The 24,230-nt window shown below is 43.3% G+C and overlaps 1 protein-coding gene across 2 annotated transcripts in view; it reads right to left on the bottom strand.

The window, feature by feature from the left end:
• Positions 1-24,230, bottom strand: part of spg11 (SPG11 vesicle trafficking associated, spatacsin) — a 213,490-nt gene that overhangs the window by 64,853 nt on the left and 124,407 nt on the right. Inside the window, exons 23-27 of one of the 2 annotated variants that reach the window (XM_059953035.1) lie at positions 19,386-19,494; positions 18,686-18,845; positions 8,787-9,038; positions 3,009-3,212; positions 1,516-1,623 (exon numbers count right to left, since the gene is read on the bottom strand). In XM_059953035.1, coding sequence (XP_059809018.1) covers positions 1,516-1,623; positions 3,009-3,212; positions 8,787-9,038; positions 18,686-18,845; positions 19,386-19,494 — 833 coding nt within the window. The remainder of the gene's footprint in view (positions 1-1,515; positions 1,624-3,008; positions 3,213-8,786; positions 9,039-18,685; positions 18,846-19,385; positions 19,495-24,230) is intronic. The other variant, XM_059953036.1, reaches the window with a different exon arrangement.

Below are 24,230 nucleotides of genomic sequence, written 5' to 3'. Positions count from 1 at the left end.
GCAGTAAGTAAGTGCATATATTATTGACTTCAGGAGAAGGAAACCAGTGGTCCGTGAAGCAGACCTTATCGGAGTATCAGAGGTGGAGAGGGTCAGCAACTTTAAACTCCTCAGTGCTATTATTTCAGAGGACCTGTCCTGGGCCCAGCGTGGAAGTGCAATTATGAAGAAAACAAAGCAGCGCTTCTACTTCCTTAGAGTTCGCAGAGACTTGGCATGACATCTAAAATTTTGACAAACTTTTTATAGGTATGTGGTGGAGAGTATATTGACTGATTGCATCACAGTCTGGTATGGAAACACCAACATTCTTGAATGGAAAATCTTACAAAATGTAATGGATACGGCCCAGTCTGCCACAGGTAAAGTCCTCCCCACCATTGAGCACATTTACATGAAATGCTGTCGCAGGAAAGCAGCATCCATCATCAGGGTCCCCCACCACCCAGGCCATGCTCTCATAACACTGCTGCCGTCAAGAAGAAGCTACAGGAGCCTCAGGACTCACACTACCAGCTTCAGGAACAGTTACTACCCCTCAATTATCAGGCTTGAACCAAAGTGAATAACTTCACTGAACTTCCCTTATCCCATCATTGAAATGTTCCCACAGCCTATGAACTCACTTCATCTCATGTTCTTAATATTTATTGCTTATTTATATATTAGTATTTCTTTCTTTTTCTATTTGCACAGTTTGTTGTCTTCTGCACCCTGGCTGAACGCCGAGGTTGGGCGATCTTTCATTGATTCTGCAATGGTTTTTATTTGATACATTTACTCAGTATGCCCACAAGAAAATGAATCTCATATGTATATGGTGACATATGTACCTTGGTAATAAATCTACTTTGAACATTGTAATAATCATTACTCAAGTACTTTTATGTACACACAGATAGAAATAGATGGTATTTGCACTGCCAAATAATTTTAAAGCTGTAGTTTGTAAATTCACTGAAAAATACTGAAAACAAAAGTGGATAGCCACACTCACATGCCCACCCGGTGAGATATTGCCACAATCAAAATCTCACTTTAAGGACTCTTCATCTTATTATTTCATGTCCTTGTTATTTATTGCTATTTATTTACATTTGCAGAGTTTGTTGTCTTCTGGTTGATCTTTCATTGATCCTGATATAATCACTATTCTATAGATTTGCCGAGTATGCCTGCAGAAAAATGAATCTCAGGGTTGATTCTGATCATAAAATTTAGTTTGGACTTTAGATATGAATCACTTTTTATATGTTCAAGAGATAAGACCATGAGGATATCTAATGGCTGTAGTTTTACTCCCAAATTTCCAGGTGGATCACTATAAGAATCTACACAGCAACTCTTATTCTTTTGATAATTCCAGCTGCTTCTGACTTGCTTGTTCGATTCTCCAAAGTTCCTCATCCTTCAGCAGTAGTGCAAGCATCAGTGTGCATTCTCTAATTTTGTTCTGTACTGTTGCAAGATAGGGCAGAACAATCAACACGGAATGATGAGAAATCGCAAACTTACAGACTGGAGACATTTTTGGAATTCCTGAATTTTCAACTTTGCTTCCTTGTAACGTTTGTGTTCTGTGCACAGTTCATACATCTCTAACATGTAAAGCCAGGGACAGTCCTTTTAAAAAAAGATCAAACAAGGTGAAAAGTCACTGTTTTATCAATGTTAGGGATTTATAGATTGAATGATTGGTTCAGCTACAAACAAATAAAGTTATTTTTCTGGAAAACTTAAGTACAAACTTACAAAGAGGCATCCTCTTGGCTAACGGTGCAGACTGTGAGAACACAACAAGATAAATGAACAAATGATCCTTTCCTGTGCATTGGCTATATTGTGGGTGCTACAGTACTCTAGTGGTTAACACAGTCGATCTGCAGCATCAGGTAAGGTGGGGATTCGATCCACCGCTCTTGTGGGAAGGGCTACCTTGCTAGCCTGGAGATATGGTGGAGCTTCCAAACCAAGTCATCAACACAAAAGATTTTACAGATGCTGGAAATCCAGAGCAACACACACAAAAAGCTGGAGGAACTCAGTGGGTCAGGCAGCATCTATGAAGAGGAATAAGCAGTCAATGTTTTGGGCTGTTGAACAGTCTGGGCCTGATAGGTTGACTGCTTATTCCCCTCCATAGATGCTGCCTGTGCTGCTGAGTGTCAATCCATGACAACTTGTGTTTGAGCTTCATAAGCTCCTAGTTCATCATGTCAAACCACATCTGCTGGCTTCTGAATCAGAATCAGGTCGATGATTTGGATGGAAATGATGACTTTGTAGCCTTGTTTGCAGGTGATACAGAGATCGGTACAGGGGCACACAGTGTTGAGGAAGTAGGGAGTCTGCAGAGGGACTTGGACAGATAAGGGGAATGGACAGATGCAATACAGTGCAGGGAAGTGTACCGTCGTGCACTTTGGGAGGAGAACTAAAGCTATAGATTATTTTCTAAATGGGGAGCAAATTCAGAAATTAGAAGTGCAAAAGGACTTGGGAGTCCTCGTGTAGAATCCCCTAAAGGTAAACTGGCATTTTGCCTTTCACTCTTAACACATGACCTCTAGTTCTCGTCTCAAATAACCTCAATGGGAAAAGACTGCTTGCATTTACTCCTTCTATACCCCTCGATAAGTTTGCATGCCTCTCATTCTCCAATGCTCAAGTGCAGGGGTTCCTGACTTTTTTTATGCCATGGACCAATACCATTAAGCAAGAGGTCCTTGGACCCCAGGTTGGGAACCCCTGCTCGAGGGAATCTTCTTCTAACTTATTCAACCCTTCCCCTCTCGCTCAGCTCCTTAAGGCCTGCTAACATCCTTGTAAATTTTCTCTGTGCTCTTTTAATCTGATTGATATCTTTCTTGTAGGTAGGTGACCAGAAAGGTAAACAAAAAATCCAACTCCAAATTAGGCCTCACCAAAATCTTATACAACTTTATCTGCTGAGTATTTACAACATTGTACCTTTCAATTTCAAATAAAATGTATACATCAGACAATACCTTCTGGAAGAGTTGAAATCCTCGGACAAGCTCTTTGCTTTTCCTTCTTCCCAACAGCACCTTCCACATGAGTGACAGATCATGGAGATCCCACTCGTGACACTCCACAGAATCTTCCATGTGTTTTGTAGCTTCAGAGAAGGTCACGTCATCCGAGGACATCACGACCCAAACACAAAGACACTGAAGAACATCAGCTTCCTGCTAATGAGGAGGAGGCAGGAACACAATCAGGCTTATTATCACTAGCATATGACGTGAATTATGTTGTTTTGTCACAGCAGTACAGTGCAATGCATAAAAACCCTAAAATAATAAGTCAAATATGTAGTGTAAAAAGAGAGTCAAAAATAGTGTTCATGGGTTGGTTCATTATCCCTTCAGAAATCTTGATTTTGGAGGAAAAGAAACTGTTCTAAAAGGCTGAATGTGTATCTTCAGGCTCCTTTACCTTCTCTCTGATGGTAGTAATGAGAAAAGGGCCCGGTTGATGCAGGCCTTAATGATGGATGCTGCTTTCCTGAGGCATTGACTTTAGAAGATGTCCTCAATGGGGAGGCTAGTGCCCATAATGGAGCTGGCTGAATTTGCAACCCTCTGCAGGCTTCTCCAATCCTGTACATTGGCTCCTCCATTCCAGGCAGTGATGCAACAGTGTAATTCTCTCTCAGTACCGACCCTTCCCACAGTGTGACCCTCTCTCAGTACCAACCCCTCCCACAGTGTGACCCTCTCTCAGTACTGACCTTTCCACAATGCGACACTCTCTCAGTACCGACCCTTCCCAGTGTGACCCTCCCCTCAGTACCGACCCCTCCCACAGTGTGACTCTCTCTCAGTACTGACCCTTCTCAGTGTGACCCTCTCTCAGTACCGACCCCTCCCACAGTGTGACCCTCTCTCAGTACTGACCCTTCCCAGTGTGACCCTCTCTCAGTACCGACCCTTCCCACAGTGTGACCCTCTCTCAGTACTGACCCTTCCCAGTGTGACCCTCTCTCAGTACCAACCCTTCCCAGTGTGACCCTCCCCTCCCACAGTGTGACCCTCTCTCAGTACCGACCCCTCTCACAGTGACCGTCCCCTCAGTACCAACCCCTCCCACAGTGTGACCCTCTCTCAGTACTGACCCTTCTCAGTGTGACCCTCTCTCAGTACCGACCCCTCCCACAGTGTGACCCTCTCTCAGTACTGACCCTTCCCAGTGTGACCCTCTCTCAGTACCGACCCCTCCCACAGTGTGACCCTCTCTTAGTACTGACCTTTCCACAATGCGACACTCTCTCAGTACCGACCTTTCCACAATGCGACACTCTCTCAGTACCGACCCTTCCCAGTGTGACCATCCCCTCAGTACCGACCCCTCCCACAGTGTGACCCTCTCTCAGTACCGACCCCTCCCAGTGTGATCTTCCCTCAGTACCACCCCTCCCACAGTGACCCTCCCTCAGTACCACCCCTCCCACAGTGTGAAACACCCTCAGTACAGAGATTGTCACTGACTTGTTCGCAGGGTAGGGGAGTCCAAAACCAGAGGGCATAGACTTAAGGTGAGAGGGGGAAGATTTAAAGGGAACCTGAGGGGTAGGTTTTCAATATATGGAACAAGCTGCCAGAGGAGGTAGTGAGGGCAAGTACAGTCACAACGTTTAAAAGGCATTGCTACTATGTTATATGTTGCTATTTGTGCCTTGTGCTGTGTATGACTGTTGGTACTGCATGTTGCACCTTGTCCCCAGTGAAACGCTGCTTAATTTGGCTGTATTCACGGGTATTCATGTATGGCTGAGTGACAATTAAATCTGAACTTGAATTTCTACACACCACTGCTGCAATACACGGTTACTGTCGCCTTCCTGTCAGCTTGAACCAGTCTGGCCATTCTCCTCTGACCTCTCATTAACAAGGCTTTCCCCCCACAGAACTGCCATCCACTGGATTCACACCATCCTCTGCAACTTCTTGAGACTTGTGCATGAAATCCTAGGAGATCATTAGTTTCTGAGATACTCAAACCACCCCAACTGGCACCAACAATCACTCCACAAAGTCACTCAGATCAGATTCTGATGTTGGTCTGAACAGCAACCGAGTTTCTTGACCATGTCCTCATATTTTAATGCACTGAGTTGCTCTTACATGATTGGTTGGTTAGATATTGCATTAGTGAGCAGGTGTACCTATAAAGTGGCCACTGAGTGTACATTCCCCACATACAGTTAAATTCAGAAAAAACAAAATACTATCATTATTTTGATGATGGCCAAAGTTAATTGCTTCAGGTATTTTTTTTATCATCTTCAGAAAAAGTAAAAGTTGTGACAGAGGGTCAAACTTAAAAATTCATGAGTCTATTTAATTTCATGAATTTTCCATATGGGCCTTAATAGGAAAAATGTAGAATGGTTGGAAAATCCCATCTATAGCAAAATTACAGCTGTATTTTATCTGTTAACTGATTGATTGTGCGCAGCAGAATGAAAACTTATCTTTACATAATCAGGATTTATGGACAAAACCATTTCCCTTCAATGATGAATGTTTTAGTTAAGATCGTCTGAGATGAGTTTTAAATAGCTTAGAACAATTGACTTGAGAGGCAAGGTCACTGAATTACGTGGAATTCATAAGTTGCAAAGATTTGCCAGACTGGTGACATTCAATAAATCTGTGAGGAAACATTCTATATTCAAATGAACAAGTTTTACCTTGAATATGATATTCTATCACATAAATGGAATTCCAGGTAATCTACTTTAAGATGTTGCTATTGAGTTGAATTTAGAGCATTAAACATAGGAGCAAATTAGGCCATTCAGCCCACTGAGTATGCTCTGCCCTTCAATCATGGCTGATTTATTACCTCCCTCAACCCCATTCTCCTGCCTCTGCTCTGTAACCTTTGACATCCTTACTAATCAAGATCCATCAAGCTTCGCTTTAAATACGCCCTAAATTTAGACTTAGCTCCCCACATTCTGAAAATGTAAATTTGCCAGCTGAAGCTTCTATCTCTGTACTCGATCAATTTGAGACAATAGAATTCATTGTCACATTTATGGAGAATAAAAATGGGTGTGATGTTGAGATGCTGAGAAGCCAGAAGGATAGAGCTGCCAGGGAAGTCAAAATTAGAACAGCTAGTTTATTTACAACAACAATAGACTGCTCTTAGATGCGGACAGAGAGGGGTCAGTCTTTGGCTGCTTCCAGGTTGGAGGCTAAAGCCCACATTAGCTATTTCCAAAGTTTTAAAGTGAGTGGGGGGGGGGGGGCAGGAAGATACACTTTGGTACTTAATGCTTTGAGGAGCTTTTGGAAATAGAAAATGATTATCATTTATTTTGCCCACTTTACTTTTAAGATTTATCTGGGAAGGAAAACAATATGTTCCCATACACATAAGGGCATGCTGTAATTCATGCATCATTATTTCCATGTTACAAGAGCAAGAATACTTCCAGATGCAACATGCAGAACAAATTACACAAGGCTTATATAAGCCATTGCACAATTTAGTACAAGGCTTTTGGCGATTAGCTTGTTTTCAATTTATACCAAAACTTTTTGTTATACATATTGAGTACTAATGACTCGATTAAAAGACACATTATTTAAGGATCATAAATTTATACTCTCTTAGAGCTGAACAATTCAAATTATTTCTCATAATGGTCCAGAAAGTGACAATCAAAGTGATCTTCAAAGAGTAACACACACAAAATGCTGGAGGAAGTCAACAGGTCAGGCAGCATCTATGCAAGCGAATCAGGGGTCAACGTTTTGGGCTGAGACCCTTCATTCGGTCCAGCTGCTCACTTCATTAGCCCTTTCCCACCCACCAACCTTCCCCCTCACCTGGCTTCACCTGTCAGCTGCCATCACAGAGGTTTCTCTTCGATCGCTAGACCCTGTTGAACATCGATAATGTTTCCCTTGTTCGGTGGCAGGGGAGCTGTGTAGCTCAGTTGTAGGGAGGACTAGACCTCAGATGACAGAGTCGTTTGCTGTTGTAGACCAGGTGAGTGTAGCATGGCACCCGTGCTCGGTTGGGACTGGCTTCTCCCATTGGTGCTGCTCTCCAGTGATCAATTTGTGGAATGACCGGATGGATTGTTGGGAATTGTACCACCAAGTTGTGGGACATGTTGCTTGGTGTCTTGGACTATGTGTCTTTTTTTTGTGTGTGATGACGTTTCTTTTTGCTCGCTGTTTTGAATACGTGTTGTGTATGTTTTGCACCTTGGCCCCAGAGGAATGCTGGTTTGTTCGGCTGTATTCATGTGTGATTGAATGACAATTAAATGAGTTAATTTGATCTTGTACACCTTTCCCCATCCCCACCTTCTTATTCTGACTTTATCGCTGTTCTTTTCCAGTCACAACGAAGGGCCTCAGCCCAAAATGTCAGCTCTGTATCTCTTACTGCCGAAACTGCCTGACCTACTGAGTTCCTCCAGCATTTTATGTGTTTTTCTCTGGATCTCCAGTACCTGTAGAATCTCATGTTTATGAGCCTCGCAGAGCCTCCTCTGCAAAGCCAGAATAATCCCCTAATTCTCTGTTTAAAAATATGCTTTCTGAGGGAATTCTAGAGAGGAGAAAGACAGCTTTTCACTGCATTACACATCCTGAAAACTATGTAGTTAAGCAGTGCTCTATGTTGCCAATTCTCCACTTTTCAAGATTAAGACAAAAAAGTCTGGCTTTGATTATCAGAATATAATTACATTCAATCTAGTGATGTGATAAATAGAAAATTTCAAAGAAGGGCAATCTGATGAAAATTAGTGAATAATGGGCTATTTGTTATTTTTTACAAATTGCTAATGCCAGCTGTCAGTCCATCGTCTCTCCTGCCATGATGAGGCCTCTCTCAGGTTATAGGAAAAACACCTCGTCTTCCATCTGGATAGCTTCTAATATCGATTTCTCTAACTTCCAGCAATTTCTCCCCCCCCCATTCTTTTTCTATTTCCTATTCCAGTTCCCTTCTTACCCCTTCTCTTATCCTCACCTGCCTCGGATACCCCTCCTCCTTCCCTTTCTCCCATGGTCCACTGTCCTCTCCTGTTAGATTCCTTCTTCTTCAGCCCCTCAGCTCTTTCACCCATCACCTCCCACCTTCCCCCTCACCTGGTCTAACCTACCACCTGCCAGCTTAGTCTCCTTCCCCTCTCCCCACCTTCCTCTGCTGGCTTCTGCTCCCTCCTTTCCAGTCCTGATGAAGGGCCTTGGCCCAAAATGTTGACTGTTTATTCTTCTCCATAGATATCTGACATGCTGAGTATCTTCAACATTTTTATTTGTGTGTCCTCAAGATTTCCAGCATCCACTGACTCTTGTATTTCAGGTTAAAAGGTTAGGGCTGACAAAAAAGTAAACGACAAAGGCTGCTTCTCCCTTCTCACCCCCCTCCACCACCTTATTCTGGCTTTTTCCCCTTTCCTCCCCAGTCCTGATGAAGGGACTCATTCCGAAACGTAGACTGTTCGTTCCCCTCCAAAGATGCTGTCTGACCTGCTGAGTTCCTCTAGCATTTTGCATTTTTTTTCTCCACACAACTTTTCCTGATCTTTCCTCGCTCCTTTCTTCTTTCTGCATTTGTCCTATTTACCTTAACCAATGTCCCTGACAGGAACATCCACCATTCCAACTGCACTGGAAAGAAAAATTCTTCCAAACTTCTTACGGCTTCCAAAATTAATACTACTTCCGTCATACTGTGCGTAAAAATGTCAGTGCTTTGGTAACTGATGTTATTTATAATCCACTCACCTGAAAACATGCAGCCAGGACACTCAACACTGGCGCGTGTTGCCGCACTGCTTCACTCAAAAGGTAACGCCAAGGATTTGTGCTCTCCTGGCACTTATAGAGGACTTGAAAAAGATCCCGTGTGGGCTCGCTCTCTTTCTTCACCTCAGTGCAACCTGGCGGCTTTTCATGTGAAACGTATTGCAAATTCTGAAAGGCCAGAGTCAGGTGTTCCTGAAGAACGGGGCTGAAGTCTTTCAGCAATCCCTTTACCTAATGGAAAGGACCAGATGGAACATAAAGACAGGGTTGATTTTACAGCAAGACAAAGCAAGACAATTCTTACAGTACCTTCTTGGTGTGACTAACAGCTCAGGATACCTAAAGCAATTTACTATCTTCTGGGAAAACGGTCACGACTGTTGAGTAACTGGCCTTGACAAAACTAAGCTTTACTTTTTTCCGAACTGAACTATTCTGACAATATGTTATTTTTCTCATGTGGAGGGAGGTGGATAGATCTACTGTCTCAGGTTTACGGATAAGCACACTGAATTGAAACTAAAGCAACTCCAATTCAAAACTGAGTATTTTTATTTTTGAAAAGATAAGCTGTCAAGGTCTCATCCCCTCCTACACTCAAAGGTGCTGCTACACCAAGACATTTTGCATAATATGCATAGTCCACCTGAGTCATGATGGATGCCTCCTTTCTCAATAAGATGCCATCCATCATTAAGGACTCTAACCATCCAGGATGTTCCCCCTTATTGAGGAGTTGCAGGAGCCTGAAGATCCACACTCAACATTTTTAGCAACAGCTTCTTCCCTTCAGCCATCAGATGTCAGAATGATCCATGAATAAGAAACACCACCTCACTATTTTGCTCTTTTTGCACTGTTTAATTATTTCATATTTCTTATTGTAACCTACAGTAATTTTTTTAATGTACTACTGCTGCAGAACAACAAATTTCACGACAGTGATAACAAACCTGATTCTGATTTGTCACCTTTTATTCCTTTGCATCTCTCCAGGCGATTTCCAAGAGCTTGCACACTCCCTCAACCCATGTCTAGGTGGGGCAGTAGAATGCACATTTAATCGTCCTATGCCATCCATTCTTTCCACTAAGGAGCACAGGAAATGACGATGACAGGTTCCACCTTCCCATGACACACGGTGCAAAAACATACTGAGGCTCCATATAAGGGCAGTCCTGAAGAAGGGTCTCAGCCTTCCACGATCACTGTCTGACCTGCAGAGTTCCTCAGGGTGGAGCAGCAACACCATCTGGGTACCCTCCAACTTGAATATCAATTTCTCCTTCTGGTGAATAAATTCTCCCCCCCCCACCCCCACCCTGCCTTCCTCTTTTCCACACTCTAGCCTCTTACATAGAACCAGAGAATGTTACAGCACAGAAACAGGCCTTTTGGCCCTTCTAGGCTGTGCCAAACCATTTTTCTGCCTAGTCCCACTGACCTGCGCCTGGACTATATCCCTCCATACACCTCTCACCTATATGCCGGTCCAAGTTTTTCTTAAAGGTCAAAAGTGAGCCCACAATCACCACTTCATCTGGCAGCTCAATCCACACTCCCACCTCTCTCTGCGTGAAGAAGCCCCCCCAATGTTCCCTTTAAACTTCTCCCCCTTCACCCTTAACCCATGACCTCTGGTTTTTTTCTCCCTTAGCCTCAGTGGAAAAAGCCTGCTTGCATTCACTCTATCTATACCCATCATAATTTTATACACCCCTACCAAATCACCCCTCATTCTCCTACGCTCCAGGGAATAAAGTCCTAACCTATTCAACCTTTCTCTATAACTCAGTTTCTCAAGTCCCAGCAACATCCTTGTAAACCTTCGCTGCTCTCTTTCAACCTTATTAATATCCTTCCTGTAATTAGGTGACCAAAACTGCACACAATACTCCAAATTTGTTCACACCAGTGTCTTATACAACCTCACCATTACATTCCAACTCTTATACTCAATACTTTGATTTATAAAGGCCAATGTACCAAAAGCTCTCTTTACTGTCAATCAACTCCCCCTTATTCATTGTTGTCCAGCCTTTGACCTTTCCCACCCACCTGGCTTCACCTATCACCTTCCAGCTAGCCTCCTTCCCCACCCCACCTTTTTTATTCAGGAATCTTCACCCTTCCTTCTCAGTCCTGAAGAAGTGTCTCAGCCCAAAACATCAGCAGTTTACTCTTTACCAAAGATGCTGCCTGAATTGCTGAGTTCCTTCAATCTTTTGTGTGTGTTGCTTCAGTTAGTTTAATATAGGTTCACTTTCAAACCTGGGGCATTTGGGACTGTGGTGCCTTTATGAACTAAACCAGGAACCAGCAGTATTGATGTGTGAGAAATTAAAGTTCAAAGCACCACAGTCCCAAATGCCCCAGACTTGAAATTTATTATCAAAGTCAAAATCTAATTTAGATTTATTGTCATTGACTGAAACAATGTGAAAATGGTTTGCTGCAGCAGTACAGTACTAAGTCATAGCATTACTATAAATCACAAAATTAAGCCGTGCAAAAGAAAGGAATAACGCGGCAGTGCTTACAGAACATTCAGAAATACAGAGGGGAAGAGCTGTTTCTGAATTTTTGAGTGTGACCCTTCGGTTTCCTGTACCTCCTCCGCAATATCAGCAATGAGAGGAGGGCATCAAAGAAGGGAAAAGCTTTTCTATTTGTATCACCAAAACATTGCAAAACCTGCAAGAACATTTCTTCAGCTTCAGGCTATTGGTGCAGAACTTCCAACATCGATGACAGGAACTCGCAGAGCACCCTGCTGGTGTGTGTTCGAGCAGCACCTTTGGGTGTGCTTGCTGTGCCGTGGGGTCTAAAGGCACTGCAGCAGGCTGGCAGCTCTGAGGATGGAAGAAGTGCTCACCAGGCTTGTGCCAGGTCAAGCCGAAGACAACTACAGTGGACTCTGGTTAACTGGACCATTCATTAATCGGGGCAGCTGCTTTTTTGGGACAACTCTTAAAGAACAAAACCTCATTGGAAAAAAAGCTGGGATTCCTTTGGTTTATTTGGGACACTATGCTACTTAATTGAGACAGGAAACTTGCTGAACAGGTTCTAACTAGCATCAATTGCACGCTTGTGTGGTTGATCGATGTTATACCATGCTTAGAGTGAGCAGTTTTTAAATAGTGTCACTTGCAGATGTGTGTGCTCAAAAAGCAGTGATTTTTGTCCCTGAGAGTTGGTGAGAAATAAACAGGAAGACAGCTCAGAACTGTTTTACTCACAGTGGTTTCAAGCATTCAGACTTGGAGATGCCAGGAATGGCCAGGAGTGAAAATGAAACGATTTCACTCTTCAACAAGTTAGGAACTACAAAGAATTTGAAGGTATTTACAATCATCCTGAATGTTTCAATGAAAATGAAGATTTGAAGGATGCATCATTGATAGCATTGTATGAATACAGTCTATTTTCTGCACTAGGTGATGCATTGATTTCTTCATTGCACACAATGGATGAATTCCTCAGTCGATCACTATTAGGAACTAATACAGTTGAGCACCCCTTATCCAAGTTTCCACAATCTGTAATTTTTTTGAGCATTGAATTAGTGCTACAAATGGAAAATTCTACAAGACACCGTGAAGGTTCCCAGGCGATGCACAAAGAGTTCCACAGACCAGAGAGTTCTGTGAAATGACCTCATGTGCCCGGAGAAGGGCCCTGCTGGCATCAGTTTCTACATAAATTCTGAGCTGGGAATGACAGCAATGCCAAATAGCCACTGACTGTCCAGCTGGGTGGCTGAGGTAGTGATAGCTTACCTATCTGATGGTTCAATGTACAGATTATTGTTTCATGCACAAAATTATTAAAAATATTATATACATCTACCTTCAGGGAGTATGTATATGCTGTACATGTAATGGAAATGGATTTCATGTTTAGACTTGGGTCCTTTCTACAAGGTATCTCATTATATAGATGCAAATATTTTAAAATCTGAAACACATCCCGATAAGGGGTGATCAACCTGTACTACTTTTAGACCGTAAGATATAGGAGCAGAATTAGGCCATTTGGCCCATTGAGTCTGCTCTGCCATTTCATCATGGCTGATCCAATTTTCCTCTCATTCGCAATCTTCTTCCCTCTCTTCGCATCCCTTCATGTCCTGACCAATCAAGAATCTATCAACTTCTGCCTAAAATACACATAAAGGCAGCCTCCACAGCTGCCTGTGGCAAAGAATTCCACAGATTCACCACACTCTGGCTAAATAAATCCCTCCTCACCTCCATTCCAAAAGGAGGCCCCTCTTTTCTGAGGCTATGTCCTCTGGTATTAGAAGTTTTATAGAACAGTATATCTGTGTTTCATTTAAATATATTTTGTTTTTACTCAGTTTGTCTTTTTTATACTTTTTTTAACTATTTCCATGAAATGTCGGCTAATTAGGGGCAGCTGCTTAATTAGCTCATAATGTACTGGTCCCAACGTGTCTCAGCTAACAAATCCGCTGTACAGTGGACAGGGGAAAGTTGCTTAGTAACTTTTTCAGAGTCATTAGCTTTTTTGTATTTAATTGTTGCGCAGAATGTAAAAGTATCTTTTTTATAAGATTTAAAGATTAGCTTCTCAGCAGCGTCTCTACTTTCTGTGAAGGCTGAGGAAAGTCCATCTCCCCCCCCCCCCCCCCCACCATCCTCATCATATTCTACAGGGGTTGTATTGAGAGCATCCTGAGCAGCTGCATCACTGTCTGGTTCGGGAATTGCACCATCTCGGATCACAAGACCCTGCAGCGGATAGTGAGGTCTGCTGAGAAGATCATCGGGGTCTCTCTTCCTGCCATTACGGACATTCACACTACACGCTGCATCCGCAAAGCAAACAGCATTATGAAAGACCCCACGCACCCCTCATACAAACTCTTCTCCCTCCTGTCATCTGGGAAAAGGCACCAAAGCATTCGGGCTGTCAAGACCAGACTATGTAACAGTTTCTTCCCCCAAGCTATCAGACTCCTCAGTACCCAGAGCCTGGACTGACACCAACTTACTGCCCTCTACTGTGCCTATTGTCCTGTTTATCATTTATTGTAATGCCTGCACTATTTTGTGCACTTTATGCAGTCCTGGGTAGGTCTGTTGTCTAGTGTAGTTTTTCTGTTGTTTTACGTAGTTCAGTGTAGTTTTTGTATTGTTTCATGTAGCACCATGGTCCTGAAAAACATTGTCTCATTTTTACTGTGTACTGTACCAGCAGTTATGGTCAAAATGACAATAAAAAGTGACTTGACATTAATATCAAAAAAGTGAAATGTGTCATTTGAGTCAGCGACCGTCACACTCAGAGAATGTGCTGGGGGCAGCCGCAAGTGTCACTATGCTTTTGGCGCCAACATAGCATGCCCTCAGCCTCACACGAACCCTTCTGTCTTCTGAATGTGGGAGGAAACTGGAGCACCTGAAGGAAGCCCATGATGAATGTACAAACACCTTACACACAGCGACGGAGTTGAACCCAAATCGCAGGCACTGTAAAGCATTGCATTTATTGTTGTGCCACCATACTATTCTATTCAGAGGCTATGACTAACTCTGCTGATAACCACATACAGTAATTTCCTTTGGGCCAATGATTTATTGATTTCAGTCATGAACTCAATAATTGAGTGTCATGGGATAGAAAACTCCAATCCTCTTAACATGGTTTAAAAATATTAAAGGATATTTTTTATTTACAAGCAATACTTTTGTTTTTAAAAATTTATGGCAAGTGCTACTGAATGCCTGTCAATGTCAAAGGCTGAACAAACACTGAACAGCCCTGATAACAATGAGGATATTGGCAGCTGAGTGCCCCAGGCTACCTCCTGTGATGCCACAAACAAGAGAAAATCTGCAGATGCTGGAAATCCAAGCAACACACACACAAAATGCTGAGGGAACTCAGCAGGCCGAGGCAGCAGCTATGGAAAAAAGTAGTCAGTCACCACTTCCGGCTGAGACCCATCGGCAGGACTGTTGACATTTTGGGCCGGACAGGACAAATAGTCTCTTACTGAAATATAAACTGTACTTTTTTCCATAGATGCTGTCTGGCCTGCTGAGTTCCTCCAGCATTTTGTGTGTGTGGCCTATGTTGATGCCTCCCATTCTCTGTGTATGTATAGTTTGCTCACACAGGAATTGAGAGTTCCAATTCTTTGTCCAGACTGATGAACATTTTCCTCATCTTCTGGGTGAAAGAAGAACTTGTACCAAGAATCTGATGTACTTTGGACAAGGCTCTGTGCTAAGATAACTGCAAGGCCAGAACGGAAAATGGAGGAAGACTATTACTATAGTGAGTTTAACATGATACAGGTTTAGCAAGCAGGCAGCTGATGTGGTGTCAGCCAGACGGAAACAAACAGCACTGTTTAGTGGTAGTGCAGTCACCCAGTTGGAAGCAACAAAAGATCTCTCTCATTACCTTCAGAAAGTACAAAGGAATCACAGGAACATAACGGGAACAGCTGCGGTCATACAGAATCAGAGTCAGGTTTAATATCACTGGCATATGTTGTGAAATCTGTTGTTATGCAACAGCAGTACATTGCAATACACAGATTGAGCAGCACTTATCCGAAATATTTCCAGCCCCAACTATTTCAGATAAGGGGTACTTCAACTTTAAAAAAACACACACACACACAAAATTAAGTAAGTAATGGAAAAGGAGTGGGGAAAAATACTGATGTAGTGTTCAAGGGGCCATTGTCTACTCAGAAATCGGATGGCAGAGGGGAAGAAGCTGTTCCTGAGACATTGACTGCGTGTCTTCAGGCTCCTATACCTCCTCCCTGATGGCAGCGATGAGAAGGGGACATGTCCTAGGTGATGAGGGTCCTTAATGCTAGATGCCGCCTTTTTGAGGCATTGCCTTTTGAAGGTGTCCTCGATGGTGAGAGGTTAGTCCGCAAATGGAGCTGACTGTGTTTGCAACCGTCTGCAGCTTTGTCTAACCTAGTGCAGCCATTCTAAGCATCACTATTCAAGGTAATGGCGAACTCTGCCTGATTCCACTAAACTGTGATTCCCTTAGGGCCAATGATCTATTGATTTTAGCCATAAGTCCTTAACACCTTAAGACATAGGAGCAGAATTAGACCACTCGGTACATAGAGCCTGCTCTGCCACTTCATTATGGCTCACCGATTTCTCTCTCAACCCCAATCTCCTGCTTTCTCCCTATAACATTTCATGCTCTGACTAATCAAGAATCTATCAACCTCTGCCTTAAATACACCCAGTGACTTGGCCTCCACAGCCGCCTGTGGCAACAAATTGCACAGACTCACTACACTCTGACTGAGGAAATTCCTCCTCACCTGTTCTAAATGGACACACCTTTATTCTGATGCTGAGCACTCTGGTCTACTAAAGGAAACGTCCTCTCCACATCCACTCTGTCAAGATCTTTCAACATTCAATAGGTTTCAATAAGATCCCCCTCCCTCCATTCTTTTAAACTCCAGCAAGTAAATGCTCAGAGGCATCAAACACTCCTCATATGGGTAACTCTTTCATTCCTGGGATCATTCTCTTGACCCTCTTCTGGACCTTTTCCAATGTCAGCACATGCTTTCTTAGATAAGCGGCCCAAAACTGCCCACGATACTACAAATTAGGCCTCACTAATGCCTTATAAAGACTCAACATTACATCCTCATGAACTCAAAAACTGAAGAGTCCTGGAGTAGAAATCTCCAAACATTTCCAACCCTCTGCCTGAAGGAATTATCTCACCCTAGATGGCTGAGCCTTCATCCTGAGAATGCCCTCTGGCTCCAGACTATCCATCTGAAGGAAGCAGCCTCTCATTGTCTACCCCCGTCACCTGGCTCAGAGACTTATCCTTCAATGAGATCGCCTCATATTTTACAAAAACTCCTAATATCACAGTGAACGTATCCAGTTTACAAGGGTGAGAAAGTCGCACTAACAATGGTCTAGATCTATTGACAGATATCTCCCAGTTGGACCTTTGCTGTCAGGCAATCAGTCACATACGGAGAAAGTACTAAAGGAATTAACTCACTGCAGCAGCACCAGATTGTCCTTTGACAGATGCCAGTGACAAAAAATTACTGCAATGATGCAAGAACAATTTATTAACTAAACAAGAAACTCCAGGGAACAGGTCATACAAATTTATGTTCTTTGTTGAAATTGTTACCCAGACTGATGAAAGTCTTCCTCGTCCTCTGGGTAAAAAGAAATTTATGTCTTCAACAAGCCATTCTGTTTTGAAGAGAACTAGAAACCAATGGAAGAAAAATACCATTGGAGCAGGAATGAACTCTTGAGACCAAGTCTTTAGCACACGTTGGGCAAACTGGAGAAAAGAACTTTATTCTGCAGCTGAACCCCGGACCTAATCTCTGTTTCATTATTTTGTTAATTATTATTGCACATTGGTAAATTATTATTGTGCATATTATTCTGTACTCTATTACTGGTTAACCTGCACACTGCTAAGTGTGTTGCTGCTGTAACAAAAGAAATTCCTACTCCGGATCAATAAAGTATTTATTATTATTATTTAATGCTAGTTCTAGTACTCCCGGTTACAGAGGAGGGTCAGAAATGGGAAGGTTAGCGCAAGAGCATAGGGAAGTGTAGTAGTTAGCAGATCGCTTTACGGTGCCGGGGTCAGATCATGGTTTAATTTCCTCCACTGTCTGTAAGGAGTCTGCATGTTTTCCCCTTGACTTTGTGAGTTTTCTCCGGGCGCTCCAGTTTCCTCCCACAGACCAAAGACCTACGGTTAGGGCTCGTGAGTTGTGGACATGCTATGTTGGTACCGGAGGCACAATAAGACCGGCAGGCTGACCCCAGCACATCCTCAGACTGTGTTGGTCGTTGACACCAATGACACATTTCACTGTATGTTCCATGTTTTGATGTACACGTGACAAAGTAACTTCATAAAACCTCAGTTGGAGTAGTGCACATTGTTGTGGTCATCGTGCTTTAGGAAGGACATGATAGTTGTTGGAAACCACTGTTTTTTTAAGGCTTTTTATAAGATTGTAGATGAATTAATTTAAGACCAAAGTCATGATTTGCACATTTTTAAGCAAGCACGTGTTTTTTTCACAGTACACAGCGGTTCGTCCCCATTTACTGGTGGAAGGTGGTACAGCAGTTGGCTAAGTACAGTATTAGCACATTACCCACGTGATGTAATGGTGCAACCAGTGACTGGTTTATACTTATCCAAGGATTATTCTGTTATCTCAACTATACCCAAGATGGATTTTTATCTCTGCCTTCCTTGCTTTTCAGCTCTTCACTTAGTTTGCTAAGTATTTGTATGTTTGTTTAAACCTTAAATGACCAGTAAGAATTAAGACTCCCTGCCATTCTTGACCCCCAGAAGAACCCCAAGGATGAGAAAAATAACAAGAAATCCAACAGAGTGTTGCAGAAGGCACAGCAGAGATCCACCAGGACTTTGCCTGGGATGAGGAGAGACAGGAGAAGTTTGGTCAGTTCTTCTTGGAATGGCCAAAGTTAACCATATAACCATATAACAATCACAACACGGAAACAGGCCATCTCGGCCTTTCTAGTCCGTGCTGAACGCTGACTCTCACCTAGTCCCACTGACCCGCACTCAACCCATAACCCTCCATTCCTTTCCTGTCCATTTTACTTTAAATGACAACACCGAACCTGCCTTCCTTGCTTTTCAGCTCTTCACTTAGTTTGCTAAGATTTGTATGTTTGTTTAAACCTTAAATGACCAGTAAGAATTAAGGTAAGGACATGACTGAGGCATATAAAATTATGGTGGGTATTGATAGGCTAGGTTATCCATAGGGTAGTCTACAGGGAGTAGATACTGTAATATCTCAAACGTTTTACCTCTTCTGGTTGGTAGTTGTGAAGTTGAGCAAAGATCATAAACTGTAGCCAGTCATCCTCCTGTGTACAGGCCTGCAGGTAGGCCACACTGAGCGTGATGCCATGAAGCTTGCAGAACTGGGCCATCAGTGACCACTCCTGACCAGCTTCGAAAGATACCCTGCAATTAAACACACACTAAATGCTGGAGAAACTCAGCCAGCAGGCAGTATCTATAAAAATTAATAAACAGTTGCCGTTTTGGGTCAAGGCTTTTCATCAGGACTGGAAGGGAAAGGGGCAGAAGCCAGAAGAAGGTGGTAGGTCAGGGAGAGAGGAAGTATACACTGGCAGGTGACAGGTAAAACCAGGTGAGAAGGTGGGTGGGGGGGGATTAAGTAAGAAGTTGGAAGGTGATAGGTAGAAGAGGTAAAGGGTTGAAGATAGGAGAGGAGTGGACCGTGGGAGAAAGGTAAGGAGGAGGGTCATCAGACGGAAATGATGTGCAGGTGAGGAATGGAAAATAGGTGAAAGGGGAGCCAAAAATGGGGGTGAGAAATAAAGAGAGAAGGGGGAGGGGGAGAAATTACTGGGAGTTAGAGAAACTGATACTCACCCAACCTGAAGACTATTACATAAGCTCGTTGTTATTATTGACATAACAAGGCAATGCCATAACAGAGCTAAAGAGAGGCAGATTAAGATCACAGAATTTTGATACCTCTTTATATTTTTTCTTTGTATAATCTCCCAAGTGGCATTCTCTAAATGTGTTAGTAATTCTTCTGCCGATGATCTATTCCCCACAACCAGGTTCTGGAGTTTCTCAGCTGGGAACAAAAGAAGGACACATCAGGGATCATTTGAAAGGTATTTTTCTAAGATTGTTGTGGTGACCAATTAAGAAAGAAATTGGTTCACTGTCTGGTGGTGCATTCATAAAAAAAAATATCAAAAAGTGAGAGGGAGTTCTCAAGATTCAAGATTGCTTAATGTTACTTCCTGTACACAAATGTAAAGAGAACAACATAATTGTTACTCCAGATCCGATAGAACACAATAAATGTAAATATGGAAGATAGCTTATGTAATCCTCTCACCAGGCTCATATATAAACTTGGCTCGTTAGTTAGCTCTGCAAAGCCACATGACTCAGTGGTAAGAAGGCCACATTTCAAAAACAATTTAGGTCTATTGTCTGTATGATCTGGGGTTCAACCAAACAGGAATATTCTGATGTTCCAATTAAAGAAATCTCGATTTGAGCAAATGCCGTGTTATGTTGAGCGAACCCTGTCCTTTGAGGAAAGCATGCTGACTCCTGAGACTTCATCCTTAATAATCGACTCAAATATCTTCCCAACCACTGAGGTCAGATAAATGGCCTATAGTTTCTTCTCTTCAACCTCTCTCCCTTCTTGAAGAGTGAAGTGACATTTACAATTTTCCAGTTTCCAGAACCATTCCACGATCTAGTGACTTTTGAAAGACCATTACCAATGTTTCCACGATCTCTTCAGCCACCTCTTTCAGAACCCTGGTGTACACCATCTGGTCCAGGTGACTTATCCACCTTCAGACCTTTCAGTTTCCCAAGAACCTTCTCTCGAGTTATGGTAATTTCATACACTTCCTGCTCCCTGACACCTGAAACATCCACCATACTGCTAGGCTCTTCCATAGTGAAAACTGACACAAAATACTTATTCAGTTGATCTGCTATTTCATTGACCCCGTTTCTGCCTCTCCAGCACTGTTTTCCGGTGGTCTGATATCCACTCCCACCTCTCTGAAGAAACTTCTGGCAGCCTTTTTAATACTATTGGCTAGCTTACTTTCGTAATCCATCTTCACCTTTTTCACAACTTTTTCAGTTTCCTTCTGTTGGCTTTTAAAAGCTTCCCACTAATTTTTGCTCTATTATATACCCTTTCTTCAGCTTTTATGTTGACATTGATTGGTTGAGTCATCTTTCCCTTTAAATACTTCTTCCTCTTTGGGATGTATATATTCTATGCTTTCTGAATTGCTTCCAGAAATTCCAGCCATTGCTGCTCTGCTGACATCCCTCCCAGTGTTCTTTTCCAATCAATTCTGGCCAACTCCTCTCAGGCCTCTGTAACTCCCTTTACTCCACTGTAATACTGATATATCCGACTTTAGCTTCTCCTTCTCAAATTTCAGGGTGAATTCGATCACATTATGATCACTTACCCCTGAGGGTTCTTCAAACTTAAACTCTCTCTGGGTCATTGCACAACACCCAATCCAGAACAGCTGATCCTCTAGTGGGCTCAACCACGAGCTGCTCTGAAAAGCCATCTTGTAGACCTCTAGAAATTCCCCTTCCTGGAATCCTGCACCAACATGATTTTCCCAACCTACCTGCATATTGAAATCCCCCATGACTATTCTAACATTCCCTTTTAGCTCTATCCACAATGATTCAACAGAACAATGCCACTGCCTGCCTTCCTGCCTATCCTTTCTATACAATGTGTATCGTTGGACATGGATCTCCCAGCTATAATCTTTCAGCCATGATTTTGTGAAGCCTACAACATTATACTGCCAATCTGTACCTGTGCTGCAAGTTCATCTACCTTATTCCATACACTGTGTGCATTCAAATACAACACCTTCGCCCTTTTCACCCTCTTGTTGTTCAACCTTTTGGTTCCTCATGAGTCTGAGGTTTTACCATCATCTGCCTCCACAACCTCTCTGCTAACTGCTCTGGCATCCCCTACAATTCTAGCTCAAACCCACCGTGTAGCATTAACAAACCTTCCCACTTGGATATTTGTCCCCCTCCAGTTCAGGTGCAAACTGTCCCTTCTGTACTGATCCAACCTAAGAGAGATCAATGATCCAAAATCTTATGCCCTTCCTCCTTCATCGACTCTTTAGCCAGGTGCTAAACTATATAATCTTCCTAGTTCTAGCCCCACCAGCATGTGGCATAGATAGCAATCCTGAGATCACAACCCTGGTGGTCTTGCCCTTTAACTTAGCACCTAACTCCCTCAACTCCCTATGCAGAACCTCATCACTTGTCCTACCCATGTCATTGGTACCTACATGGACCAACGACTTCTGGCTGTTCACACTCCCACTTAAGAATGCTGAGGACCTGATCCAAGATATCCTGGACCCTGGCAGTCAGGAGGCAATGTACCATCCAGGAATCTCATTCTCGCCCACAGAATCTCCTGTCCATTCCCATAACCAATGAATCCTCGATCTTCACAGCATGCCTCTTCCCCCTTCTTGTCATCCCCCCACCCTCCCGACAGTTTCTGAAGTGATAAACCTGTTGTTGAGGAGGATGGCCACAGCAGTACTCTGCACTGGCTCCTTAAATCCTTTCTCCTTCTTGACTGTCACCCAATTTCCAGTGTCCTGCACCTTGGGTGTAACAATCTCTCAATATGTCCTGTCATTCACCCTTTAACCTCCCAAATGACCCAGTGTTCATCCAGCTCTAGCTCCAACTCCTTAATGTAGTTTGTTAGAATTTGTAGCTGGATGCACTTCTCGCAGTTGTAGTTGTCAGGGATACTGGAGGCTTCCCTGGCTTCCTACATCCCACAAGAGGAGCATTCTGCTATCCTGCCTGGCATCTCTAACTAGCTGAGCAGATATAACGAGGAGAAGGAAAAAAACTTGGCTTTTCTTTCCTTCACTTTCTCTGAGTGAAGCCTCTCTTTGCTGAAGCCATGACATGCTAAAGCCTTAAGATCACCTCTCTGACTCTGTCCACTCAGACGATGACCGCTGCGCTTGCCCCTGCCTTCCTTTAATTTGCTCTTGCTATTTAATCCCAAAAGTCGGCTGGCTGCTGGTCAAAGCTCTATTATGCTGCCATGAACTGCTTCTGTCTTTTATCCTCAGCAGTGTTCCTGACTGAAGTCCCCTCCCCTGCAAACTTCTGATGTCCAAATTGGCTGCTGGTCAAAACTGGATGTATATTTAAGTCTGAGGTTGACAGATTCCTGATTGGTCCGGGCATGAAGGGATACGGGGAGAAGACAGGAGATTGGGGCTGAGTGGAAAATTGGATCAGCCATGATGAAATAGTGGAGCAAACTCGATGGCCCAATTGGCCTAATTCTGCTCCTATGTCTTATGGTCTTAAATGCTGCCCATACAGAGTTGTCCATTGGCCAGAAATAACAGATTATACACCTCATAAAATTATAAAGGAAGTATATTTACAAATTTCAGCTTTATCAAACAGTAATATGAAGAAGAAAAGGGTCCATTACAGGTAAACCAGTCCAATGTGCACATGACCATAGGAACTCACACTGAAGTCATCTTTAATTCACACTCTGGATCCACAGTCTACGTAAAAACACACAACACATTCCAAACTTCCCTCGAGCTCCAACTCAAACAAACTGGCTCTCTCTCTCAGCAGTATTATCCCTCTCGCCTTGGAGCCATTCATCTGCCCAAAGCAGTTTGTGCAACAGGGATTCTCCTTCCGATGGCATTCTGCTGCATCTTCCCCCCCGACCTGCTCCGCAGCTCCTGCCAAACCCCCCTGAACCAGACTACTGTCCTTCAGAAAACTCTTCCCCACAGTTCCGATGGCATTCTGCGGCATCTTCCCTCCCGACCTGCTCCGCAGCTCCTGCCAAACCCCCCCGAACCAGACTACTGTCCTTCAGAAAACTCTTCCCCACAGTTCCGATGGCATTCTGCGGCATCTTCCCTCCTGACCTGCTCCGCAGCTCCTGCCAAACCCCCCCGAACCAGACTACTGTCCTTCAGAAAACTCTTCCCCACAGTTCTGATTGGCTGACTCACTATCCTAAGTTGGACAACATGGTTCTTTTCCTTAGCCAAAGCCAAAACACACTTTCCAGCATGGCACACTGCTTTTACAGAAATTTACTAATATAAGCTACCTCACAGCATAGCAGTAGAAATCTTAACCAGGGCATTACACTTATATACATCGATTGTATTGTATGTCCATAAAGTGACGCTAGGCTGGACATAAGGTCACTGACAGGAAATAATAAAGTAGTGGCAGAGTTAGAGGGTGGAGGTGTTGATCAGTCTCACTACTTGGTGAAAGTAACTGTTTTTGAGTCTGGTGGTTCTGGTGTGGGTGCTACATAGTAGTCTCCTCCATAATGGGAGTGGGGCAAACAGTCCATGAGCAGGGTGGGCAGGGTCCTTCATGATGTTACTGGCCCTCTTCCAGCACCTTTCTGTATACATGTCCTTGATAGTGGCTAGTGGTTAGGGTAAGTAGCCATTGAGAATGCGAGGTTCTAAACGATCACAGATACAGAGACTACAGTGGTATTCTACACTGCACAGAGCAGTGCAGCATGGGAACAGGCCTTTCAGCTCACAGTGATGCCAAACCCAATTAATCCTGCCTGCCTGCGTGTGGTCATTATCCCTCTACTCCCAGGCTGTCCAGATGCTTCATAACCATTGCTATTCTATCATTGCTCCTGGCAGCTGTCCCACTGACTGTGTGCAAGGGAAGGCTTGTCCTTAAACATGCCCTGCTCCTTTTCACCTTCAAACTATCTTCACTAGT

This window comes from Hypanus sabinus, chromosome 28, assembly GCF_030144855.1.
Source record: "Hypanus sabinus isolate sHypSab1 chromosome 28, sHypSab1.hap1, whole genome shotgun sequence".
Classification (NCBI taxonomy): domain Eukaryota; kingdom Metazoa; phylum Chordata; class Chondrichthyes; order Myliobatiformes; family Dasyatidae; genus Hypanus; species Hypanus sabinus.
The sequence above is the reverse complement of the archived record's forward strand: the minus strand, read 5'-3'. Positions and strand labels throughout refer to the sequence as shown.